Source organism: Crotalus tigris, unplaced genomic scaffold, assembly GCF_016545835.1.
Source record: "Crotalus tigris isolate CLP2741 ecotype Arizona unplaced genomic scaffold, ASM1654583v1 scf7180000024391.5723578, whole genome shotgun sequence".
Taxonomy (NCBI): Eukaryota; Metazoa; Chordata; class Lepidosauria; order Squamata; family Viperidae; genus Crotalus; species Crotalus tigris.
In genome coordinates, this window is record NW_024100561.1 from 5,356,146 (window position 1) to 5,378,911 (window position 22,766).

General features: G+C 39.5%; 1 protein-coding gene across 1 annotated transcript; it reads left to right on the top strand.

Moving 5' to 3' along the window:
- Positions 1–3,445: 3,445 nt before the first annotated feature.
- Positions 3,446–7,173, top strand: THBD (thrombomodulin). The gene has a single exon (XM_039329283.1). It carries the CDS (start codon positions 3,732–3,734, stop codon positions 5,397–5,399), a length of 1,668 nt encoding a protein of 555 aa, XP_039185217.1. The 5' UTR covers positions 3,446–3,731; the 3' UTR covers positions 5,400–7,173.
- The last annotated feature ends 15,593 nt before the right edge of the window (positions 7,174–22,766 follow it).

The window sequence follows — 22,766 nt, forward strand, 5'->3', positions numbered from 1 at the left end:
TATTATCAAATTGGAATCTTTCCACTAGAAGCCCAACAAAATATCTTATCACGCATTATCTCTTGGAGCGTATCTTTTTCTTCTGAAAGTAGCTCCCTTACCAGCCTGAACTGGAAATGCTGTTTAAAAAAGACCTCAGGTGAGGCACTGTCATCCATTTCATTTTAGAGCAAGGGTCTTCAAATTTGGCCCTTTTATGACCTGTGGACTTCAGCTCCCAAAATTCCTCAGCCAGCGTGCCTGGAGTTGGTCCACAAGTCATAAAGCCTGTTTTAGAGCATTGTCTCAAAACAGAAAGTTATTGTTCTGATCGGATGGCAGTTCCTTAGTTTGTTGTTTGTTCCTTAAACTTTTCACTTCTTGCAATGTTTGCAGCTGTTCTATCACTCCAACTATCTCACCTTGGAGGAGGGGGTTTCCCAATCTTTGAAATTCATCTGCAACATCATCCCTTTTTCTTGCCAAATATATTTAAAGTGACGAAGGAAGTCTTCATCCGTAGCTATCACTTCAGTCATGGGGAAAGCACTGTATAATCACTGGATATATCATGTCTTGAACAATAAAAGCACACTCCCCTGCTATTGCATAAAAGGGGACAGAGGGCAAATGTAATAAGAGTCTGAATTCTTTCTCTGCTGATGCTGCAAAAGGCCTGACAATCAAAAGCATGTTTTTACCTCAGAGGGGCTTGCAAATGCATGCGGTCTAATTCTACAGCAAACAGTTCATGTCCGCCAAAGCCACCCATGACTTCAACTGGATTCCCCCTAATGCAATTTCATCATTCAGACCGTCTCCTAACACGTAAATTTCAGAAAGGAAATTTATTTTATTACCCTTTTATGTACTAATACCAAACACAAGTATTGTACCAGTATATAACCACAGCAAACACACAGTATTCAGCTGAAAAGCATGACTTGCTTCTAAGAATCTTATTACATGCAATGCTAATCGTGTTCCTTGAAATCAGGTTCTTTTCTACTAAGAAGGGCGGGAGGAGACATATTAATAGAGGAATTTCTATTACAGACTGTCTTCATTTAGTGACTAAAATTGGGACTGGAAGTTCAGTCACTAAGTGAAGTAGTTGCTACGTGAAACTGTGTGCACATGAACTTACTTCAGCTTTCCTTTGCTTTGCAGACATAGGAAGGTCCTAAATGTGGGCATTAGTCACAAACCTACATTTCATCACTGTTGTAGCTGCGAAAGGTCACGGTATGACAGGAGTGGGGAACTATGGCCCTTTTATGACCTGTGGACATCAATGACCTTTTTTGCTATAGTCATTAAATCACCACAGTTGTTAAGTGAACCACACAGTTGTTAAGGAAATTCGGACATAAATATGTACCAGTTGCTAAGCATCCAAACTTTGATCATGTGACTATGGGGATGCTGTGACACTCATAGTGCAAGGACCAGTCACTTTTTCCAATGCTATCATAATTTCAAACAATGATCAAATGAACGATTGTAAGTCGAGGCTACCTGTAGATAGATAGTAGGCAGACATTGCTCCGTCAGGTCAGCACTGACTTCTGGAAACTACCCTGGACATGTCCACGCAGGGTGGGGGGTGGGGAAGGTTTGCAAGATTCCTGAAGTTACAACCATTTATTTAAGACCAAAGTTAAAATGGCATTGAAAAAAACTGATTTATGATTGAGCCTCACAGTAATGACTGTTGCGGCCTCCTCACAGTCAATGTGGTCAAAATTCCAGTGCTTGGAACCAGCATGTATTTATAATAGTTGCCGAGTTCTGGGATCAAGGGATTGTCATTTACATTCTTCCCAGCCAATTCACTTAATGACCATGTGATTCACTTAACAATGGCAGTGATGTGCTTAACAACGTGGCAAAAAAGGTCATAAAATTGGTCACAACTCACTTATCAACCACCTTGCTTAGCAAATGACATTTTGGTCTCAACTGTGGTTGTAACTAGAGGAGTAGCTGGTAGCTTTCCCTCGCTTTTTCCTAAGGCAGAGTGAGAGCAACAGGTCCAAGATCAGCCAGATGGCTTTTGGTGCCTCAGGCAGAAATTAAACTCATGATCTCCCAGTTTCTAGCCTGGTCATATATCAAATGGACTCTCTTTCATCAATAGTAATAATTTTGGATAAAAGATTTCTCCGAAACATTACAGCACTTATTCCCAGTTCCATTTCAATTACATGTGAACTACTAGTACAATCTAGGAAAAAAGTTAAAGCTATTTTTTTGACTAACCAGGAAGGGCTGGGGACTGATGAAAGAGTTTTTTTTGCATAGGATCATCCCATTTATTGACATGCTCATTAGCTCGTGAAAAGCACATTCTCTCTGTTAATTCTCTCTTTCAGAAGACAAAAGACAACACTGCTAATGGCCAAGACCGGAGAGCTAATCCAGAGGACTCCAAAACATTTTGATAAATTGTCCACAATGTAATTGCCAATTCATGCAAGAGGAAGGAAAGGAAGCACATTTAGACTTGCAAGTTTCTGTTACTATGATCAATCTTTGTAAAAATAGCTCTAGGCCCATGTGAAGTCTTCTTGGTCAGGTCTGCCTCCTAGGGTTGGCAACAGTCTTGCAAGTCTGAATGTGCTTTCCCCCCTCTCTCTTTTATATTTAAGTAAGTTATGGGGTACCTACCTGAAAGCTTATTTCCTTATTATTTGGGCTTAAGCAATGTTTATGTATTTGTTGCCTTGGGAACAGATCTTCCCTTTCTCTACCAAAATCAACCTCTTTACCCTCTACAGTTGAGATGATCCCTCAATAAACACGGGAGTATCAAATACATAAGCAAGATCTACTTAATTTCAGCCATAACATTTTGGGAAGTGTTCTCACTGGTGTGTTCAAGCAACAGTTTAATAATAATGATCAGAACAGAGCTGGAAGGGACCTTGGAGGTCTTCCAGTCCAACCCCTTATAGAATAAATTTGAATGCAGAATAAACAGAGTTTTTTTTTTTGCCAGTTCCTTTGTTGCCACTGCAAGATTTTCCAGGATTTATAGTACTGTTAAGACCAAGGCACCTACAATGCTTTATGGGCATGTATCTTTCAGCTACTGGCTTTTTCCATTTTGAACACCAAAGTTTATTGGACATCTTCCACGCTCCACATCAAAAACCCTCAGGAAACTTTCCTTTCTTTTGGAAGCAGCAGCAACCACAGAGAACATGCCAGAACTGAGCAAATGCCTCACCCAGGGAAGCATCTCCACACCACCAGGACATTTAAAGGGCAGAGGTTGCAAACTGGTGCCAGGTTTCTTGAAGACAAAATCCATGCAGTCACTCGCAATTAGCGGCCAGATGCTAGTTTAGAAATGGAGAGCCAACTAAAGAGCAAAAAGAAAACTAGCTAACTTTGCGGACGCTATCTAGAGTTTGGCTGCTCACAGCAGCCACTTCTCAGGACTGAGAAGGATCGGGTGGAAGCCTCAATTTCCTGCGCCAATAGTCGAGGAAATGAGGGCGGGGCCGGCTGGCTTCCCTTCTCAGCTCTCGCATCCAGCTGCGAGTGAGTGTGTGAAACTCTGACTCTGCGCCAGTGGGAGATCTCCTGCTGGGCGGGCGGGCGGTGCTTCCCTTATTTCTCCCGGTTTTCTCCCCTCCTCCCCTCGCATGGAAGGCGCTATAAATGCTGCCACCGCCTGAACGGGAAGCCACGACGGGGGCACCCAAGTTGCACTCGAAGAGGTTTCACCGCAATCGCCCGCTAACATGTGGTTTCTCTTAGTGGCGATGGGCAGTCTGAGAACGGGCCTGGCGTCGCCCTCGCCGTCTCCAGCGCCGATCCCCTTAGGCGCGCAGTGCCTGGGCTCCGCCTGCTTCGGTTTATTCGGGATTTCTACGAGTTTCGCCGAGGCGGGCGGCGTGTGCGAGGCAGGCGGCGGGCACCTCATGACGGTCCGCTCCACGGTGGCGGCGGAGGCCATAGCGCTGCTGCTGCCGCGCGACGGTCCCGGCAGCGCGTGGCTAGGCTTGCGCCTGCCCGGCCACCGCTGCGTCGAGCCGGCGAAACGCCTGCGGGGATTTCAGTGGGTGACCGGCGACGAGCGGACGGACTTCGAGGCTTGGGAGAGGAACGGGTCCGGCGCAAAAGTGCCCACCTGCGGCCCCACGTGCGTGGTGGTGACTAGCCAACTGAGGTGGCAGGAGCGCGCCTGCGACGCCTCCGCCGAAGCCGTCCTCTGCGAGTACAACTATCCGAACGGGACCTGCGGGCCCCTGCCGGCCGCCTTCGCGGTCACTTACCTCACGCCCTTCGGCGCCCGAGAGAGCGATCTGGTGGCCTCTCCTCCGGGCACTACGGCGGAGGTGCTGGGGTTGGGGGCCGTTCTGGAGTGCCGCGCGCAGGGCAGCAACGGGTCTTTCGAATGGGGTTCGGCCGCGCCCGGCGCCTGGGATTGCCAGTTGCAAAATGGGGGCTGTGACGATCAGTGTAATTTGGACGAGCAAGGGAGACCCCACTGCGCCTGCCTGGAAGGCAAGACGTTGCTGGAGGACCAGCGGAGCTGCTGGTCCCCGTGTGCCGGTTTAGGATGCCAGCAGTATTGTGAGCCTCAGGGTGACTCTGGAGTCTGTATGTGCTTTGAGGGTTATAAGCTGGATTCCGATGACAAGAGCTGCTTGGACGTTGATGACTGCCAGGCCACACCAGGGCTTTGTGAGCAGGAGTGCGTTAACACCCAGGGCGCATTTGAGTGTCGCTGCTGGCAAGGCTACGATCTAGTGCAGGGCAAATGCCTCCCAGAAAAATGGCCGTGCTTTGATTTAACGTGTGAACACGACTGCAACCTTGTTGGCAGAGAGTACAAATGCACGTGTTTTGAGGGATATATTCCTGACTCCAAAAATCCTCATAAGTGTCTCCGAGTCTGTAACCAAACTGAATGCGTTGCACAGTGTGACCCACACAATGTAGACGAATGCTATTGCCCAGAACGCTTCATCTTGGAAGTGAAATTGGATGGTAGGAGAGTGTGCACAGACATCAATGAGTGTGAGTCTGGACTCTGTGGTTCCCTGAAGTGCATAAATCTTCCTGGCAGTTACAAATGCATCTGTCCCAATGGACTTATTCAAGACAGCTGTGGGCAGCCGACAGAAGAACCAGAGGAGTTTTCAGGTGAAACTGAAACTTACCCCACAACATCTGTACCTCCTTCTTTTGCCCCACCAAAGGATGGCAGCAGCCCACGGACATTGGTTGCCATCATTGTTAGTGTCATCTTTACTGTTGTGATGTTGGTAGTTATTATCTGCTACCTGGTGAAGAAACGCTTTGCTGCACAAAGCATATCTGACTACAAATCTCAGCAGTCTGAAAGTGGTGTGGCACTGCAGCATGTTAGTCCAACGTGTGCCTCTTCCGGACAGAAGATGTAGGAAACATTCATTTTGCAAGAAGAAAAGTAATTTTAAAAACTTCAAGGAAGTTTATGAATTTGGGGGGGGGAGTCCCGTGCAGATGCTGTTTAATTCATAACTGCCTGCATGAACTCTGTAGTAATATTTTCCTTTTCATTTCCTGAGAGTTAATTGTCATGCCGTGAGAGCAATGTTAGTATTTGACACTGACTTATAATGTGAATCCCACATGGGCAGAGGAATGGAGTTTGGGCTGCATTCAGTTCTACCACTTCTTTTCTCCAAATGCAACGTGGTTAGTCTACTATTTGTTGTACCAGACACGATCCTACCTGTGTTGAAGATCAAGATCAAATGAAATGGGGAGGATGTTAAACTCCTATAAGTATTTTGTCTGGAAACTTCTACTGTTAAGATACATACTTCTTATTCACAGCTTTCACCTTGTTAACATTACTGGACAACAATTCTGTATATCACTCTTGACGTACCCTCTGTATATGTTGGGAGTCAGCTATCAGCTTTTGCCAAATGATCCATTAATGCAGCCCCATTCTCCTCCTCTCCCTTTTTTTGTTACAGATTGGGAGAATTTACCTTTATATTAGACCTTCGGTTTGTAATACAAACTTTGTGTGTTGTCAAAGTAATTTACAGTACTTGCTGTTATAAGCACAACTACTTTATTGCAATGTTGTTACTTGCTGTTATAAGCACAACTACTTTATTACAATGTTGTTTTTTCTTTGTGTGTCCCTGTGAAATTTCCTTTGTCTTCATCTCATTTTCAGATTGTTCTATTTGACGGTGGATTTCTTTAATTGAAAAACATGTGACACACCGGTTTTGCACTTTGGATACTTTTGTTTAACTGGATTAAATTCCTTTCTTTCATGTTTTGCTTTGTTTCTAATACAAAATGTCTACCAGTTTTAGTGGAAGCTCTATCATGCCTTTCAGATTTTCAGTACTGTATTGGAAAGAGTTGGAGAATAACATTTTAATGCCTTCATTTGAGATTCTTTTTTATTTTTATTTAAGACAATAAACATGATAAAAAGGACTTTAAACATTGTAAAGCGAATTGTATTTAATCAGCCGTAAAGCAAAATCCAGCTAAACGTGAGTCCTCCGCACTGATTTCAAGTGCAAAGTGTAACCAAAGGCTAAATGTAAATACCTGGTGAGTTTTATCATAACTGGATTCTTTCAGAGTGGTGATTTCACCATTGCGATATCTTATTGGGAGTTTGCAAAAAATGTTACAGGCATTTGTTGAATACTATAGCCATGACTTCTGAAAGGATTTTTATAACTTCCAGTGTCACTCAACCATTAGTGAAGCAATATAAAACTTATTACTGTGTCACCAGCAAAGAAACAACTGGATGAAAATATAAGGGGCTAGTGAGGAAATTATCAGTGTTGCTGTTAATTGGTTAATACGGTTTCAATGTGGTATTTTTGACACTTTAAAATGTGGCTGTTTTAATAAATGGGAATGAATGAGATACTTTGTAAGTGAATGTTTTATGTATGTACGTATTTATAGTAAATATGCTATAAAGTTATTTTTCCATTTTATGTACATAAAAACTATAAAATTTGCAGCATGATCTCTTTCACATACTAAATACATGTTGTGTTTCAAGCATCTCATTATTTTGTCTGGATTTCCAGATTTTATGATAGATTTCTTGAACATCAAGGATAAATTTGCAAATATTAAATAAAGCTATATTAGCTTCATGCCTGTCCTTCATTCAAGTAATATTAAACTTATTTTAAAAAACACAATTTGCACATGCATTATGAAACTGTTTCTGTTAAAATTAAATAAACATTTACAAGGTTGCATAAGAGGACAGAATTATCAACAAAAATAATAAGTTAGAACTAAAATTAACTAGTGGATTAGTTTTAATTAGTTCAGTAATGAAGATCATTTTTGGCTAGATCCTTGTGAAGTGAGTTCATATTAAGTTTTTTGTTGTTTCAAGAAATGGAAGTATATTAAGTATATTATCAGGAAATTATTACAGTGACAGTCTGATCATAAATTGTGAAATGTGTTTTATAAATAATGCATAACATTTGTAACAGCTGATGTAGTATAACAGGTATGGATTTTAAAAAATTTAAACAATGAAGAAACTATGGATATTAGCGTTTAAATGACTACAGTTATTACATAGCAAAGTCATAGCTATAAAGTAATATAATTTAGAACTTAGGTACAGTATTTCAAAATAATTTAAGAACGGACAAGATAATTATAGAATTAGTAATAGATTGGTAAACCTAAAATGGTGATTGTTGCTTTATAACAGAAATTTGATTAGCCACTAATTTAACTAAAGCTACATAACACTAACATTCCAAGCCTTTGCATGTTCCTTGGCTTAAATGCCACCTTCAACAGCTATAGTTTATATTAGAGCTGATGATCCCGAAAGGTTAATATAATTATGAGGGTGTATTATAGTATTATGTGTGCTTATGGAATTATATTTAATTTACTTTTGTTTTTCAAACTTTCTAAGTGGATATGTGAACCTTTGTTTCTTAAACTGTAAATCTATGTAACCAAAAAGGCATATCCCTTAGAAGTTGATAGTAATAAATATTAAATTAAATATTAAAAATTAAAAATTAAATTAAATATTAAATATCTGTTAATAGAGGCCACCCATTAATGAATTACAAACATTAACCCCTGGGCATGAACCTATCTTTCATTATGTACAAATTATTCTTAAATCATTTGAATTTACCATGACTTAAGCTTTCTGTGTTCCAATAATTATGAATGAGATGGGCCAGAGATAATTATAATTCCATTCATTTGCTCCTTTCCCCTTCTAAGGGGGAGACTGCCAGGGCGGAGAAGCAGGCTGTACAAGACTCATATTAAGGCCTGCAAATCTGGTGCTGATTTCAGAACATGCAGGGAAGGAGGGATCTGTTTCTGGATGGTCCTGAGATGAACACAAATCTGGAATAAATTGGAACAAAAATGAAGACAACCCAGAAAATCATCATGTATAGTGAGGGTGAAGAATGTGTAGGAAATAAGCATACAGAATCTATTTTTTAAAAAAGAAATCATGCCAATGACACATTTAAATACTCTGAATTCATTGTACCAAATTCAGTAAGTCTTACTCTCAAGTAAATAAGCCAACACTGCAGCATTAGGCTTGCTTCACCTAATAAAACGTAGATATGGCGAAGGAGTATATCTTTTGTACAAATAATGCTCGACTTACAACTGTAATGGAGCCTGCCCATTTTGGTCATGACATGATTGTCATAAAACTGATCAATTTTATGACCTTTTTCTGGTGGTCATTAAGCAAATGCTGTGGTTGGAAAGCAACGACTACAGGCATTCAAGCGAACACCATGGTCATTAAGAGAACCACTTGTTCACTGCCAGCCATTTTGCCAAAAACTGGAAGTAAATGCTGGTTTTTGATAAAAAAAATAATAATCATAAAACGCAGTTACATGCATACAGCCACGAACGCAGGCAGGTTGCTGAGAGCCTAAAATGTGATCATGTGACCACTTTGTGTGTGTGGGGGGGAGACCCGTCCATAATCAGATCATAAGTAATCCCAAGGAAATCTTTTGTAACTTTTAATTGTAGCTAAGTGATTGGTCATAAGTTGAGGACTCTGAAAACTATAATCATAATTAACAGGTATAGGTTTAAAAAACAATAACAGTGAAGAAACTGTACAGAATTTTAAATATTTAAATATTTGAATTTACTGCACAGCAAATAGAATAATATAATGTGTAACTTTGGAAATTTAAAAAGTACTGAAGTTTATTAGTTGTTGACTAAGAAACCAACCATGGTTCTTAGCAAAAGAAGTCTATATGACAAGAACCACCACTGCTTATATTAAATAACTTTTTTTTCTGGATAGACTATATCTTAAGCAGAGTAGAAGGTCATATAGATATTTATTTGAGATTAGTAATAAAAGCTTCTGTATTTCCATGCAGAAAGATTGCCACATTTTTATTATTACAAATGCTGTTTCATATTTGATCGTCTTTTTGTTTTATTGCCATATTATTTATCCTAAACCAGATATTATCAAAAGTATTTCCTTTGACATAATCAAAATATTTGGATTTATTCTCATATATTCTACCTATTTTTATAATAGGGTTGTGTTTTATATTTGTGCTTTTTCTAGAGCAAATTTATCCAATTAACCAGCTGTAATAATTATAGTGTTTCTTAATTTATCTGAATCCACAACAGGAGAATGTATTAAGGATAATTTCCTCTTATGCACTTTCTCCTTCAAATCCTTCCTTGGTGTGCCTTTTGAACATGCCCATGTGTGTAAGTGTGTGGGCATGCCTATGTTTATGGAAGGTGTATCAATAAAGATAAAAAAAATCCAATTCAGTAATATATAAGTCAGTTTTAAAATTAATGACATGCAATGGTTTAATGGTCCATTCAAAGATATCCTGTATCAAGGGTAGTTTAGTACTCACTTTTTTCACACAAAGAAAAAAATATTCCATTAAAAAAAATCTTACATGGAAAAGGACTTTAACAGTGAATTTACTATGGTATGTAAGCTCAAAGTTATAGAAGGCGCATTTAAATTACTGCTGTCTGAAGTTAGACAGTTTTCTATCCAATTTCATGCCAATTAGAAAAAGGCCTGAAATTATTGGTTTGAAAAGCACACATACTGTATGTAGTAAGCAACTTTATATGAAAAGTTCTTATGGTTTTATGAGCTTTGCCAACCTGGAGAAGTCATTAAATTTTATTAACCACAGTTTCCACTTCTGCTAAATTTTTCACTTTAATAAAAGTCAGTTATATTTTTTCAAATTAAACAGTCTTTTTTGTATATGCTTTTTCCTTTCACTGTTCTCAGATTTTTATCTTTAGGGAGGGACCCTTAATATAGTTCAACCTCTGAGCAGCTAATACCATCACTTTAATTTTGAGGGGACTACCAGTGTCTGCATTTTATTTAAACTTCATTGAACAATCAATTACTCTTCCATAAACACTTTAAACTTAAATATCAAATTTCTGTATTGCCCATCACACTTGTGCGACCCTAGGCGGGATCATAGGAATTCTTTTCCCCCAAAACTCTCACATTTGAGATTCTCAGTAAATTCTGTTTTGGTTACTAAGTATCCAGGATACATTCACCTAGATCAGTGGTTCTCAACCTTTTTAATGCCGCGACCCCCCAACCGGTCGTAAGTCAAGGACTACCCAACCGGTCATAAGTCGAGGACTACCCAACCGGTCGCAAATTGAGGACTTTCCCTGCCCGGGAGTGCCACACATGCATGGTGCCGCCCCCTGCGCCGGCCGAGGCGTAGCTGGCAAGCAGCAGAGACGGAGCAGGCCAACCACCGGCTGGGCCACCAGCTCGTCCAACCCAAGGGAGGTAAGGCACCCGCCAGGCCCCACACATGCCAGCAACCTTCCCTGCACCCGCCGGCCTCCCACCTTCCACCCCTGGCCCTCTCTTACTTACATTTTTAGTAGTTGCTCAGCAGGGAGGGGTGGAAACTTCCAGACAGCTCGCCTTCGCTGCAGACAACTTGCAGCACCGTTTGCAGAATGGGACTTTTGGCGGGCTCAGCAGGGCAGAGACAGCCTGGACAATTCCTATTGGCTTTTGAAAGCCAATAGAATTAGACTCTATTCAAGAGAGTCTATTCTATTGGCTTTCAAAAGCCAATAGAATAAAAGGGAGTAGCACAGCTAAGGAAAAGGGGGGAAAAATGGCAGACCGCGTTGTCGACCCCCGTGAAATGGTCGTTTGACCCCAAATGGGGTCGTGACCTACAGGTTGAGAACCGCTGCCCTAGATCGATTCCAAGCTGGCTTTATAAATATACTATTGTTTATTAATTAAGGGTTAACAGACTTGGGCTGCAATCATTGCAAAGATTGACTGATGGCAGTAAAAAAAATTTTCTGTATCTATTTTCTGCCACCTAATTATTTGTGGATTCAGTTTGAAGAAAGAGCACAGCATTGACAAGAACTATGGAAGGTGCCTGCTTTACAAGCTAGAGCAGTGGTTCTCAACCTTTCTAATGCCGCAACCCCATAATACAGTTCCCCATGTTGTGGTGACCCCCAACCACTTATACATCAGCGGGTGCCAGGGGTGTGGCCAAAGAAAAGGGGAAAAAATGGCGGACAGCCTTGTTTGGCGACCCCCGTGAAATGGTCGTTCGACCCCAAATGGGGTCCCGACCCACAGGTTGAGAACCACTGAGCTAGAAAGTCCTCAAAAAATGAAAATGCGAAGATTTCTGTAGATATTAAGGCCTCTAGGTAGAAGTTCCAAGGTTTCTGATTTGTTGGTCAATTTGGGGGATCTAGGCAACTGCTTCCATTGTACCTGGGGTTATTTCTATTGTTAGGTCAAATGGACCTTCCCGGAGGAAAGCAGAGTTGGAGATGTCTATTATAAAGAAGACGGAAGGTTGAGGCTTCTCTAGGTTGCTGCTCCCTTGACAAAGCTGTTCTTGGGCTGTGCTGTGAATTGGTTGGGAGGTTTCTCTACTTTGGTTTAGATGCAGAGAGGATCAGTTTGGATCTGATGGGATTAGGCAGAGTGTTGAACTGTGTTTGACTTTGGTCATATGATATCCAAAAAATGAAGGTGGGGGGGGGAAGGGTGCAATCTGCGTTTTGTTTGTTAGGTTTGCAGTATTTTCTCCACTTAATATTTAATTAGAACCCTTGAATAATATTGAGAATGAAAGAGCAGCAAAATAAAAATAAAATCACTAAGAATGAGAAAAAGCATTTTATAGAACAAAAACAAACAGTTAAGTACCAAACCAGTATCTTCATCTTACGTAGCCATGACAATGACCTGAGTTATGTTGCTTACAAAATGAAAATTCATAATGTTTATACAAGCTCTAACTTTTTTCAAATGCAGTTTCCTGTTTAATCATTCCTATGTTTAGCTATTCAATCTATGTACCTTTTTCTTTTTGGCAGCCATTGTTAAAAGAATTGTTTTTCTTTGCAACTCTAGCAATTTTTGGCTGTAAAAAGGAAACCATGGAGTGATTAAGAGCAATTTAGGGAGGCCAGAGAAGGTGAATGGTTAAAAAAAATGATAAAAGCCTCCAATGGGGAGATCAGGGATTGGGTCAAGTTGGTGGCAAATACATCCTAGAGAGAACAGAGGTTGCCACCCATTCTGAAAGAACAAATTGTGCACTCTTTTTGTCAACTGGCCATTGCTCAGCTCAGATATTCTGGATAATTGTTGCATAATATTTAACCTCACTTTCTTGGAAAACTTGTTGAGAAAGCAGTGGGGCACCAGCTGTAGAGAGGAAACAGTTGATCTGGACCCATATTCATTTCACGGCTGTGTATGATATGGAGATAACAGTATTTCATTTATGGACATCCTATGGCAAGACTGAGATAGGGACTATGACACTCCTGGAGTTGATTGATATCCCAGTAGCCTTCAGCTGAATATAGCACCCTTCTGAACTACCTCCACTGATTGGGCAAAGGGGGGCACTATTCTGCAGTGATTCTTCTCCTTAAAGGACAATTCTGCTTAGTAATAATGAAGGGAGAGATCAGTCCCAGGTTCCTCAGTTGTGAAATGGTACAAAGCTTGATGCTCTCTCGACTAATTCCCAGGTGATGCCACTGAGATGCTCTCCAGGTGTCTGGAAGCTATTAGGTTTTGGGTTGTGAGGAACAAAATTTGGTTTTATCCCAGTGAGACGGAATGGCTTTAAGTTGGAAACCTTTGATTCCAGAGAAATTTCATGTTTGGTTCTAGATAGAGTTGTGTTTCCCATGATACAACTTGGAATCATTCTGGATTAATAGTTCTGTCTGATACTTTGAGTATGACCCATTCTGAAATGGGAGGTCACAGTCACTCAAACCTAAGTCATCAATTGATCTGACTACTGCAGTGTGGTCTAAAAGGAGATATCCTGAAGATCACTTGGAAGTTACAACTGGTCTAGAATGCGGTGACTTTAGTAATCATGGCGGCTCCTCAATTCACCCACAGAACCCTAGCGCTTCAAGAGCTGCATTACCAGCTGGGTGCAATTTAAGATGCTCATTGATAACATTAAAGGGTAGTTTATCTGGCTCAGGACCTGGATATCTGTAGGGCCACATTTACCCATTCAACAGGAACTACAGTAGTAGTGTGGGCTCCCACCACGTTCCTTCATTAAGTGGATATTATATCCAGGGACTACAAACTGAATTTTTTCAATCATGATCCCTTTCTGTAGAATAGCATTCTGTCGGATAGCCCATTCTCTCTTCATCTTTAGAAAGTTAATTGGAATAATGAAGTTTTATTAGATCTGGGGAGTCTGGAAAGCTATCATCTTATTCTCTTTGGGAATTGAAGACCTCTTCATTTCTGGTTATATTGATAAATGTTTCTAATGCTATGTAAAGCTTATGTAATATTATTTATTGTTTTCCTTGTTTTGTACTGTTTTAAATCCAGTTTACAGAGGAAGCGATATATGCCAATCACAGTGCTTTGTGATGGAAGCAGCTTATAAGCCAAATAAATAATTACCCATTTTAATAATATATGCAAATTTTATTTGATAAAAATCAAGACCATCACACTAGCAAGCAGACCAGTGCTAAAGTTTAGATAAAGTGACTGAAAAAAACAGAAAAGTACATGTGCATCTTTCTGGTCACTATAATGTATTCAGTTTTGATACCAGTCAAGGTAAAAGTTTCTCTTTCCCTGTTTCTCCAACTCTAGGGGGAAGTGCTCATCTCCCTTTCTTAGCCGAGGGAGCCAGCATTGTCCAAAGACACTTCCATGATCATGTGGCCAGCATGACTATATGCCAAAGGTGCACAGAACACTGTTACTTTCCCACCAAAGTGGTACCCATTTATCTACTCGCATTTGCATGCTTTTGAACTGCTGGGTGGGCAGGAGCTGGAGCAAGAACGGAGTTCTTCCTGTCATGAGGCACTTGGGTCTCGAACTGCCAACCTTTCAGTCAAGAAACTCAGCATCTTAATCGCTAGGCCACCACACCCTCTATACCAGACATGTCAAACTCGCGACATCACATGACATTGCGCAACATATCGGGAGAGTTTGCCATTGCCGGGAATGGGGTGGGTGTGGCTTCCGCATGATGTGTCTGGCCCACAGGCTGGCAGTTTGATACCCCTGCTCTATACAATCATGAGATCCTTCCAATTCTCTTGTAGTTTTTTTGTAAAAAAAGACTACACATAATTCCATATTGCTGAAATCTAGAGCTGGATCATAATATTTGCCATGCCATAATTTTAGACTGATTCATCTGCCAACTTATTCAGAAACTGATAATTTATATGAACTTTTTGATGTACAGAATATCCTTATTGTAACAGGTTAATCTTTTTAAGCAAGGGAGGTTTATTTTCACAGATCACTATGTTCTTGTGAACTATGTTTAGCCCTTGTAATGGAATACCTCAGCACTGTAGCCAATATGGGAGTAACCAATAAATGTGGCAGAATGGAAGAGACAATTAATACCATGTTTCCCTCAAATAAAATAGAAGGGGAGCTGCAAATAATCCACAGTACTTCTGCATGTTTCCTGTTAATGTCATTGATCTTGAATGAGTAAGCATTCCTGTGAATGCTATCTTATCTTAGTTAGCAGAAGGTGAGACATCACTGGTATTTTCAGCTCCAAATTGATGTCTTTTCAGCCTTTTCCAATTTGCAGACATGTCCTTCTTGGAATTATCTACTTTCCTAGTCTCTTTGCCCAAAGAACTCGTTCCCCGCCCCATCTCATTTTTCTTTTTCCCTTTTTTAATTGTGTTTTTCCTGCCATAGTAAGAAATATTTAGGAGGTGAACTCAGTAAAGAATGGGAGGAAAACCTTTCTTCTGAGCAAGTTTCTCCTGATGTGATCACTCAACCCTGCAGAAATACTTAAGGGTGGAATTCTATGAAGAATAGAAAGGAGGAAACGCTTCCTTTTACACGTTTTAGAAGGAGAATTTGCCTGATGGGAGGTTTGGTTCATTCTTGAGTTAATCTCAAAAGTGATGATCTCAAGAGACAATAAAAATGGTGACATTGTCATGGCATCAGAACCCTATAAAAGCAAAAATGTCTCTGTCTTGTAGCTCATACCGTTCAAATTTCATAAGTCTAATAAACATAGTTACAAATAAATGAATAAACAAATCTTATTCAAATTGGCACCCTTGTCCACCAACAACTCTCCAGCCAACATGAACATCTTCAGCTGGGTAATGAGAGTTGCAAGCCAAACGTCTGGGGAACCTCAAGAGAACATAGAAAGACTGGCTACTATTCAGAAATACAGTAGCGAGCTGCACTGATAGCCCTTGCTGAATTAAATTCTACTTCACTAACTTATTAGCTTATGGAGAACTATAACACCTTCATACCTCAGAGATCACCCTGTGGTAGCAGACTGACTTACAGTAAATGAAGAAAAATAGAGAGAACAGGAGAGGCAATAAAAAAGGGGATCATTCAAACAAATAGATTGATTTTATTTTATCTCATATTTGTGGCTTGATGATTTATTCCATTTTTTACTGTATTGTATGCATCACGGTCATATTCCATCTTGGAGCTGATTCTGATCAAAATTAAGAAATAAATTAAAGCAATTGTACATGTCTCCTTTCAACTGGAGAAGATGGTTAAAAGATATAGAGTGCTACTCTAGAGCACAGCAGCTACATTTTTTAAATTAGATGGCTACTCTGTCATGGTGGGTGAGACAAAGGTTCATCTTTGTATTTCATCACTTGAAGTTCATTGCTAGATCTCAGTTCCTTATTTGCTTATGCATTCCATATATAAGTTTGTTTGTTCTTTATTAAATAGTCTGAGGCATTTAATTAAATAAAATGTACATAGTTTAATTCAATAACTAAATATACATACTGATTATCACTGTGTTATCCCTAGCAGAATATCTCTCTTCCAAGTTAATTCTAGCTTCTAAGTTTTTCCTTCCCTCATTCCCCTAGTAGCTGATTAGAATCATGTTAAATTACAACCTCAATCAGCTAAACAAAGCCCTACTGCCATTTATTAGAGTTCTATGATTGTGCCATGGTCATTTTCAAGATAAAGATATTTCTTTAGAATCACATCTATCAAACCTCGTGATGGATAAGAGTGTCTTCCATGAGTTTAGACTGGTAGGTCAGAAGTGATCCTCTTCGGAAACAATGGCTCTTATCTCAATTTCCAATGTAGTAATCACATCTGACTTAAACTATTGTGAAATGGAATTGATATGGGGCCTTTTTGAAGATGGCTTGTTCTTGAATTGGTCTGCAAAGCCCAAAATAGTTTGGGCCCATTTTTCTTGAAGGTCTCTCTTCGCCATATGAAACTGCCCACAGGCTGAGATGCTTTTTTTTTTCAGATGCTTTTGTTGTGTGAAAATGAAGGACAAAGCTTTTCCACATTCCTGGCTTTCTGTTGCCAAATGAAATTCAAAATGGGTTACATTGACCTTTCCATTACCCGAAAAAAGAGCTCTTATTTTAAATTAGTTTTATGTTGGTTGAATATAGTGTTAACTAAAATAGTAACTTTTACGACTATTCTTTGAGTGAAGTTCTCAGAAGGCAGCTTTCACTATATAAAAATAAATCATCAAGCCAAAACAGATCATTGTACCATAAAATATCATAAAACAAGCCTGTAAAATAGTAGAGTGTGATAGCAATAACATTATCTGTAAAAACAACCATCCAGCATAATATTGTATGCATGTATAAACCATATATAAAATGTGTGGGCATGCACAACTACAACATTTGATTTGGATTCTGATGATTTAGAAAACCGATTGATTAATTCTAGAGTGATTTGGAGCTTCGCTTTTTCTTCTGAACCTAAAACACGCTCCTTCTGAATCTCCCCTCAAGTGGACATAACTACAACTTCAAAATAACCAAATACTCTGGATTTGATCTGTGAATGACAGATTATACTTTTCTAATTAAATAAGCTCAAAGTGTTTTCTTTTTTAAAAAAATTGAAATCTTTATCTTTTAGGAAAAAAACTGACACAATTTTTAAAACTGGATGAAATTTGTATACAGTATCAACCCTTTATAAGAAATCAAGCCTATCAACTTTCAGATTACTGCAGACATGACTTTTTCTGCAAGAATAACATTTTAATTTTTAGGGATATGAAATAAAGGATACGTTTACCTGTCTATTAACCATATCTGAAAAATGAGTTACTTCTAGCTAGGAAATTTGTACTTTTCAAAAGGTTAGCTGCAGAAACTCAAAACATCTTCAGATTATGTTCAGGCACATGCACATATGTATGTTTAGTAATCATCATGAAAGTGAGTACATCGTATATGTCCCTAGGTGCATCAGTGCATCACACATATTAGCCCTGAAGGCTGCAACTCTAATTTTTGAACTTTTCCCCATTCCCCATCTCTTATGTACTAGAGCAGGGATAGGCAACCTCGGCTCTTTTATGGCTCATGGACTTCAACTCCCAGCACAGCTGACTCGGGAATTCTGGGAGTTGAAGTCCATGAGTCATAAAAGAGCCGAGGTTGCCTACCCCTGTACTAGAGAATATGAAAACTTGTATCATTTTGCAGCATTTTGGTCAGTCCTCATGAAGATCTGCATGAAGATTTTAGATTCCCCCCCCCCATTGAGCATTTTTAGCCTTATTCTATAAGTGTGTGTGTGTGTGTCACAAAAAGTCAAGATGGCTGAACATCTGTGCAAATGAAGCCCAAACCTATTTTTATAGGCCGCTAGAGCTTTGACAGCACGGTCAATCAATCCATCTGGCTACTATCTTTTTTTGACATTTTTCTGTGAATGTCCCTGGTTTTATAGTTCTGATATTATTGTACAAGTTAATGATTGCTCTGGTCTTCATGTTTTTGTATGATTATTAGTCAGTTTGAAAATTGTTACATTAAAGAATGGAGCACAAGTCTAAGTAAATCGATAAATAAATCAGAAGATCCAAAGTGACATTCTATATGTCTGCCTTGTAACAAGCCATTTGAGGTTTAAATCCATTTGTTTGAAGGCATGGTAGAACTGAGATGGTGTAACCTATGATATCATTTAAGATACAGGTATTTTGATTTCAACACATGTAAGGAGTGGTTGACTGGTTTTAGACAAACACGGACCTCTGTAAAAGTTGGAATAAAAAGGAATACTTGGGGTTATGATGTGAATCTACTCTGTTTATGTCTGTGTGCTTTACTTACTGAGCTACTCTTTTGGTGCCTGGTACAGCAAGACGTTCAGAACAACAAAATGTGCCAGTGAGTCGTCATGGCGCAGAGCCCATCAAAACCTGTCAGGAAGGAAAAGGGATGGGAGAAGCTGCCTTTTGTTCTTGAATGTTTGTGCCAAAATAGGCAGCATTTGATTGAGCCTCGCTCCAAAAGTAGCTTTTAGGAACATTTTTGATGATTCAAAGAACTTTATATGTATTCTCTTTTTAGCACTCCTTACAGCACACATGGACGCTGACCGGAGGGTAAACACAAACCTCAGGGATTGCCACTGTGTCCAGGTCCAGATTGTCTGCTGCCCTGAACTTCTCCCTAGAACAGTAGTGGCGAACCTATAACACGTGTGCCAGAGACGGCACCTGGAGCCCTCTCTGTGGGCACATGCACCGTTGCCCCAGCAAAGTTTGCCAGGAAGCGACAGGGCAGGAAGTGAGCGAGCAAGCGGCATTGGTCCCCCAGGGATGCCCTAGAGATGGTGAGGAACTGGCCCTGGCCACGCTCACCCAGTCTGCCGTGACCATTGCAGCCCCCCTGAGGGCACCACAATGCTGATGCAGCCCTGGCACTTTGCGATAAATAAGTAGATTTTGGGTTGCAGTTTGGGCACTCGGTCTCTAAAAGGTTCGCCATCACTGCCCTAGAACAACCCATTGCCTTCTGCCCATTTCTAAAGTCATTTGGGTTTCTTATCTTGATCTCCTTTCATATCTGGCTGAAATGGACTGCGTGCCTTTAATTTTAGCACATTTTAGGCTGATGCTCCATGAACATTTGCCTGGGAGGACATTCAAAGTTCAAAGAAACATTTTTTTTTCTGAGTAAATAGGAATAGGGTGACACTGTATCAGTATTCTGCGCTACTCTGTAATAATTTGACACCACACATTTCTTTCCAAGAGAGTAGCCTATTTATTTTCCTAGCAAAAGTTCTTCAAGCACTAGTTTACCCATTCAGCACTAACATACGAAAACATTATTTGCACCTTAATGTCTATCAAAGCTCAGGTTTTTTTTTAAAAAAAACCCTTCAATTTATGATCTTAGATATCAAAGGATCCTCATATTGTGTGGGTGGAAATCTGATGAGTTTAAATTCATATCTTATATCCTACATTTTATTTGACATCATAGGATTGTGATACATTAGATAAACATTTCACAAACCACTTGCACATTTTAATGACTACAAGTTTAGTAATTCAGCAGATTCCAATCTCAAGACACACTTGTAGAAAGAAAAGAAACAGACAAGAGGTCAGTCAGAATGTTAATATTTTTATTACATTTTATGATATTTAATGAGCCAAATGTAATACGTATCATTTTCACTATCCAGGGTGAGGACCAGCAATGATATGTGCACATAATTATTATGGGATGTTGAGCAGCCAGCTTGAATCAACAAAGCGATGGTAATATTTCAAGTGTAATACTGTAGAGGTGGTCCTTGACTTACAACCACAGCTGAACCCAAAATTTCTGTTGTTAAGCAAGACAGTTTTGTCACATTTTACAACTTTTCTTGCAACAGTGGTTAAATGAATCGCTGCAGTTGTTAAGTTAGTAACACAGTTGTTAAGTGAATCTGGCTTCCCCATTGACTTTGCTTGTCAGAAGTTCGCAAAAGAGGATCACATAACCCTGGAACAATGCAACCGTCATAAATATGAGTCAGTTGCAAAGCATTCGAATTTTGATCATGTGACCATGGGGATGCTGCAACGGTCGTAAGTGTGAAAAATGATCATAACTCACTTTTTTTAGTGACATTGTAATTTCAAACAGTCACTAAATGAACTGTTGTAAATCAAAGTCCCCGTGTGGTCATGCATATCATTTCACTCAGGTGCAGAATAGTTTCCATATATTATCTTTTCATCCTTGCTTTATAATTTTGAAATAGCAGGGGTAGGCAATCTTGGCTCTTTTATGATTTGTGGACTTCAATTCCCAGAATTCCTGAGTCAGCATAGCTGGCTCAGGAATTCTGGGAGTTGAAGTCCAAGAGTCATAAAAGAGCCAAGGTTGACTACCCCTGAACCATACCATTATTTGTGCTGTTCTAAAGGAGAAGAGAACATGATTTACAGATTAAAACGCTGAAGATACTTATCTGAACAGCAAGTGCAGGGTTTGTCTGATATTGATGCAAAGGCCTCTGAAACTTTAATAATCTTGAATAATTTTTTGCTCCTCACTAATATATCAAATATTCTGATTGGGATACAAACAAAAATAATCTGGAAGTACACCTGCTGTATTCGATCTATAAAGGGCTACCAAATCTGAGCTATAAAAAAATCCATGTAATTATTAGATGGCAGCAAAAAGTTAAAGTTTTCTATATCTTTTTACTACCATTCAGTTAGTTGTGGATTTTTGCAGCTCATACTTAATAGCCTCATGTGATAAGCTTGGCAAGATTTTATTCAGTAACAATGTTGTGGGGAGTCAGATGTTTACTGAATAAACTGCAGTTTAATTATTTCTGTTGGCCTCTGTATTCAGATGGCAATTGGAGAAAAGGAGCAACAAAGTAGTTTAATAATATATAATCAGACTTAAAGTATCTAATATGTCTGATTTTTAATGTTTTAAGTGTTTTTGGGTTGTAGTAATACACAGCAATACAACATTATATAGAGAAGGAATAGGGATGTGTCTGAATCATCTGGCAAATAAATAGTGTAAATAAATAAACATCTACTAGTATTGTTGCAAAAGTATTAATGGGATTATATTTTAAATATACTTCTCTTGCCAAGAGAATATTTAATTGCTATGGGAGGAAATAAAACAGCTGATTTCATCCTTTGGCACTCTGGTAAATTGGATATTTGGGAGCATTTTCCTTTTGAACTTAAGAAAGCATAGATCAAATAGCTGAGGTTACAGGATCAAACCTTGATCTCCAAATACTGCAGACTTCCCCCAGCAAGTGTCCTCCCACACAGTTTTGAACTTCAACTCTCATAACTCTTAGCCTTTGGCCCATTCCCTGTAAGGATTACAATAAGTCCAGAACATCTGGCAAAAACACCAGCTATCATAGAAAAATTGTGACAACATTCTTTTACATTTTCACTGATATCTTTCCAAACACGTAGAAGCGTCAACTACCTTTAACTTCCTCCATCTTTCACAAATGAAATAATCAACTCACTGTGTAAATACTGATGGATATTTTCTTTTCATTGTGAGCATGTTATTGTTTGTGTGTGTGAACTTGTATGGAGAGAGAGAGAGAGAGAGAGAGAGAGAGAGAGAGAGAGAGAGAGAGAGAGAGAGGGAACAGCAGCACTACATATCTGAATATTATTTAAAGTTCCCAGAAAGAAAGCTTCTTTTCCTTAGAAGGCCATATATAATAGCTATAGCGTGCTGTGGGCTGCCTGCAAGGAAAAGAGGACCCTGTGTAATAAGGAATGGAGTTAGGGTTGAAATGGCAGGCTTCGAAATGTAAAGAGCTGATTGGCAACCAATATTGGGTGATGTCACATAGTCTGAGAAAGGCCTGAGTCCCTTCAAAGCAAATAAAATATTTTAGAGAGAAGCCACAACTCTTGTTGCAGCTCACTAACTGCTGGTGGCATATTCAGAAGTTTCTTGTCTGAGGTTTGACCATGATGCCATCCATCAGAATAAAACAAGTTTGAGTGAAATGGACCAATGATCCAGACCACCATGAAGACAGCATCCAATGTTAGTAGGTATTTTCTTCTACTTAGTTCTTGTAATTTCTTTTTATTTCTATGGTTCAAATATTAATAATACAGGATGTCTGTCTGTTTGGAAGGAGTGGATGAACCTTTAGTTCAGCCATGGCTGTTTTCCCCATGGTTTGTTATAATAAGCCACAGTCATTTGCTTCTCATAACACCCTCAGGCATAAACCATAATTATAAACCCCAATAAGATTTGTCTGGGATGCTAAGGTAAAATAATCAAGTCGTGTTATGATATTGTTTACTATTAAAAGTGCAGCTGCCATGACTTTACACAGCCTGCCCCAACCTGCTACCTTCCAGGTG

Bases quoted from the DNA above. Each gene is read 5' to 3' on its own strand.
- THBD (XM_039329283.1), top strand. From the start codon at position 3,732: ATGTGGTTTCTCTTAGTGGCGATGGGCAGTCTGAGAACGGGCCTGGCG.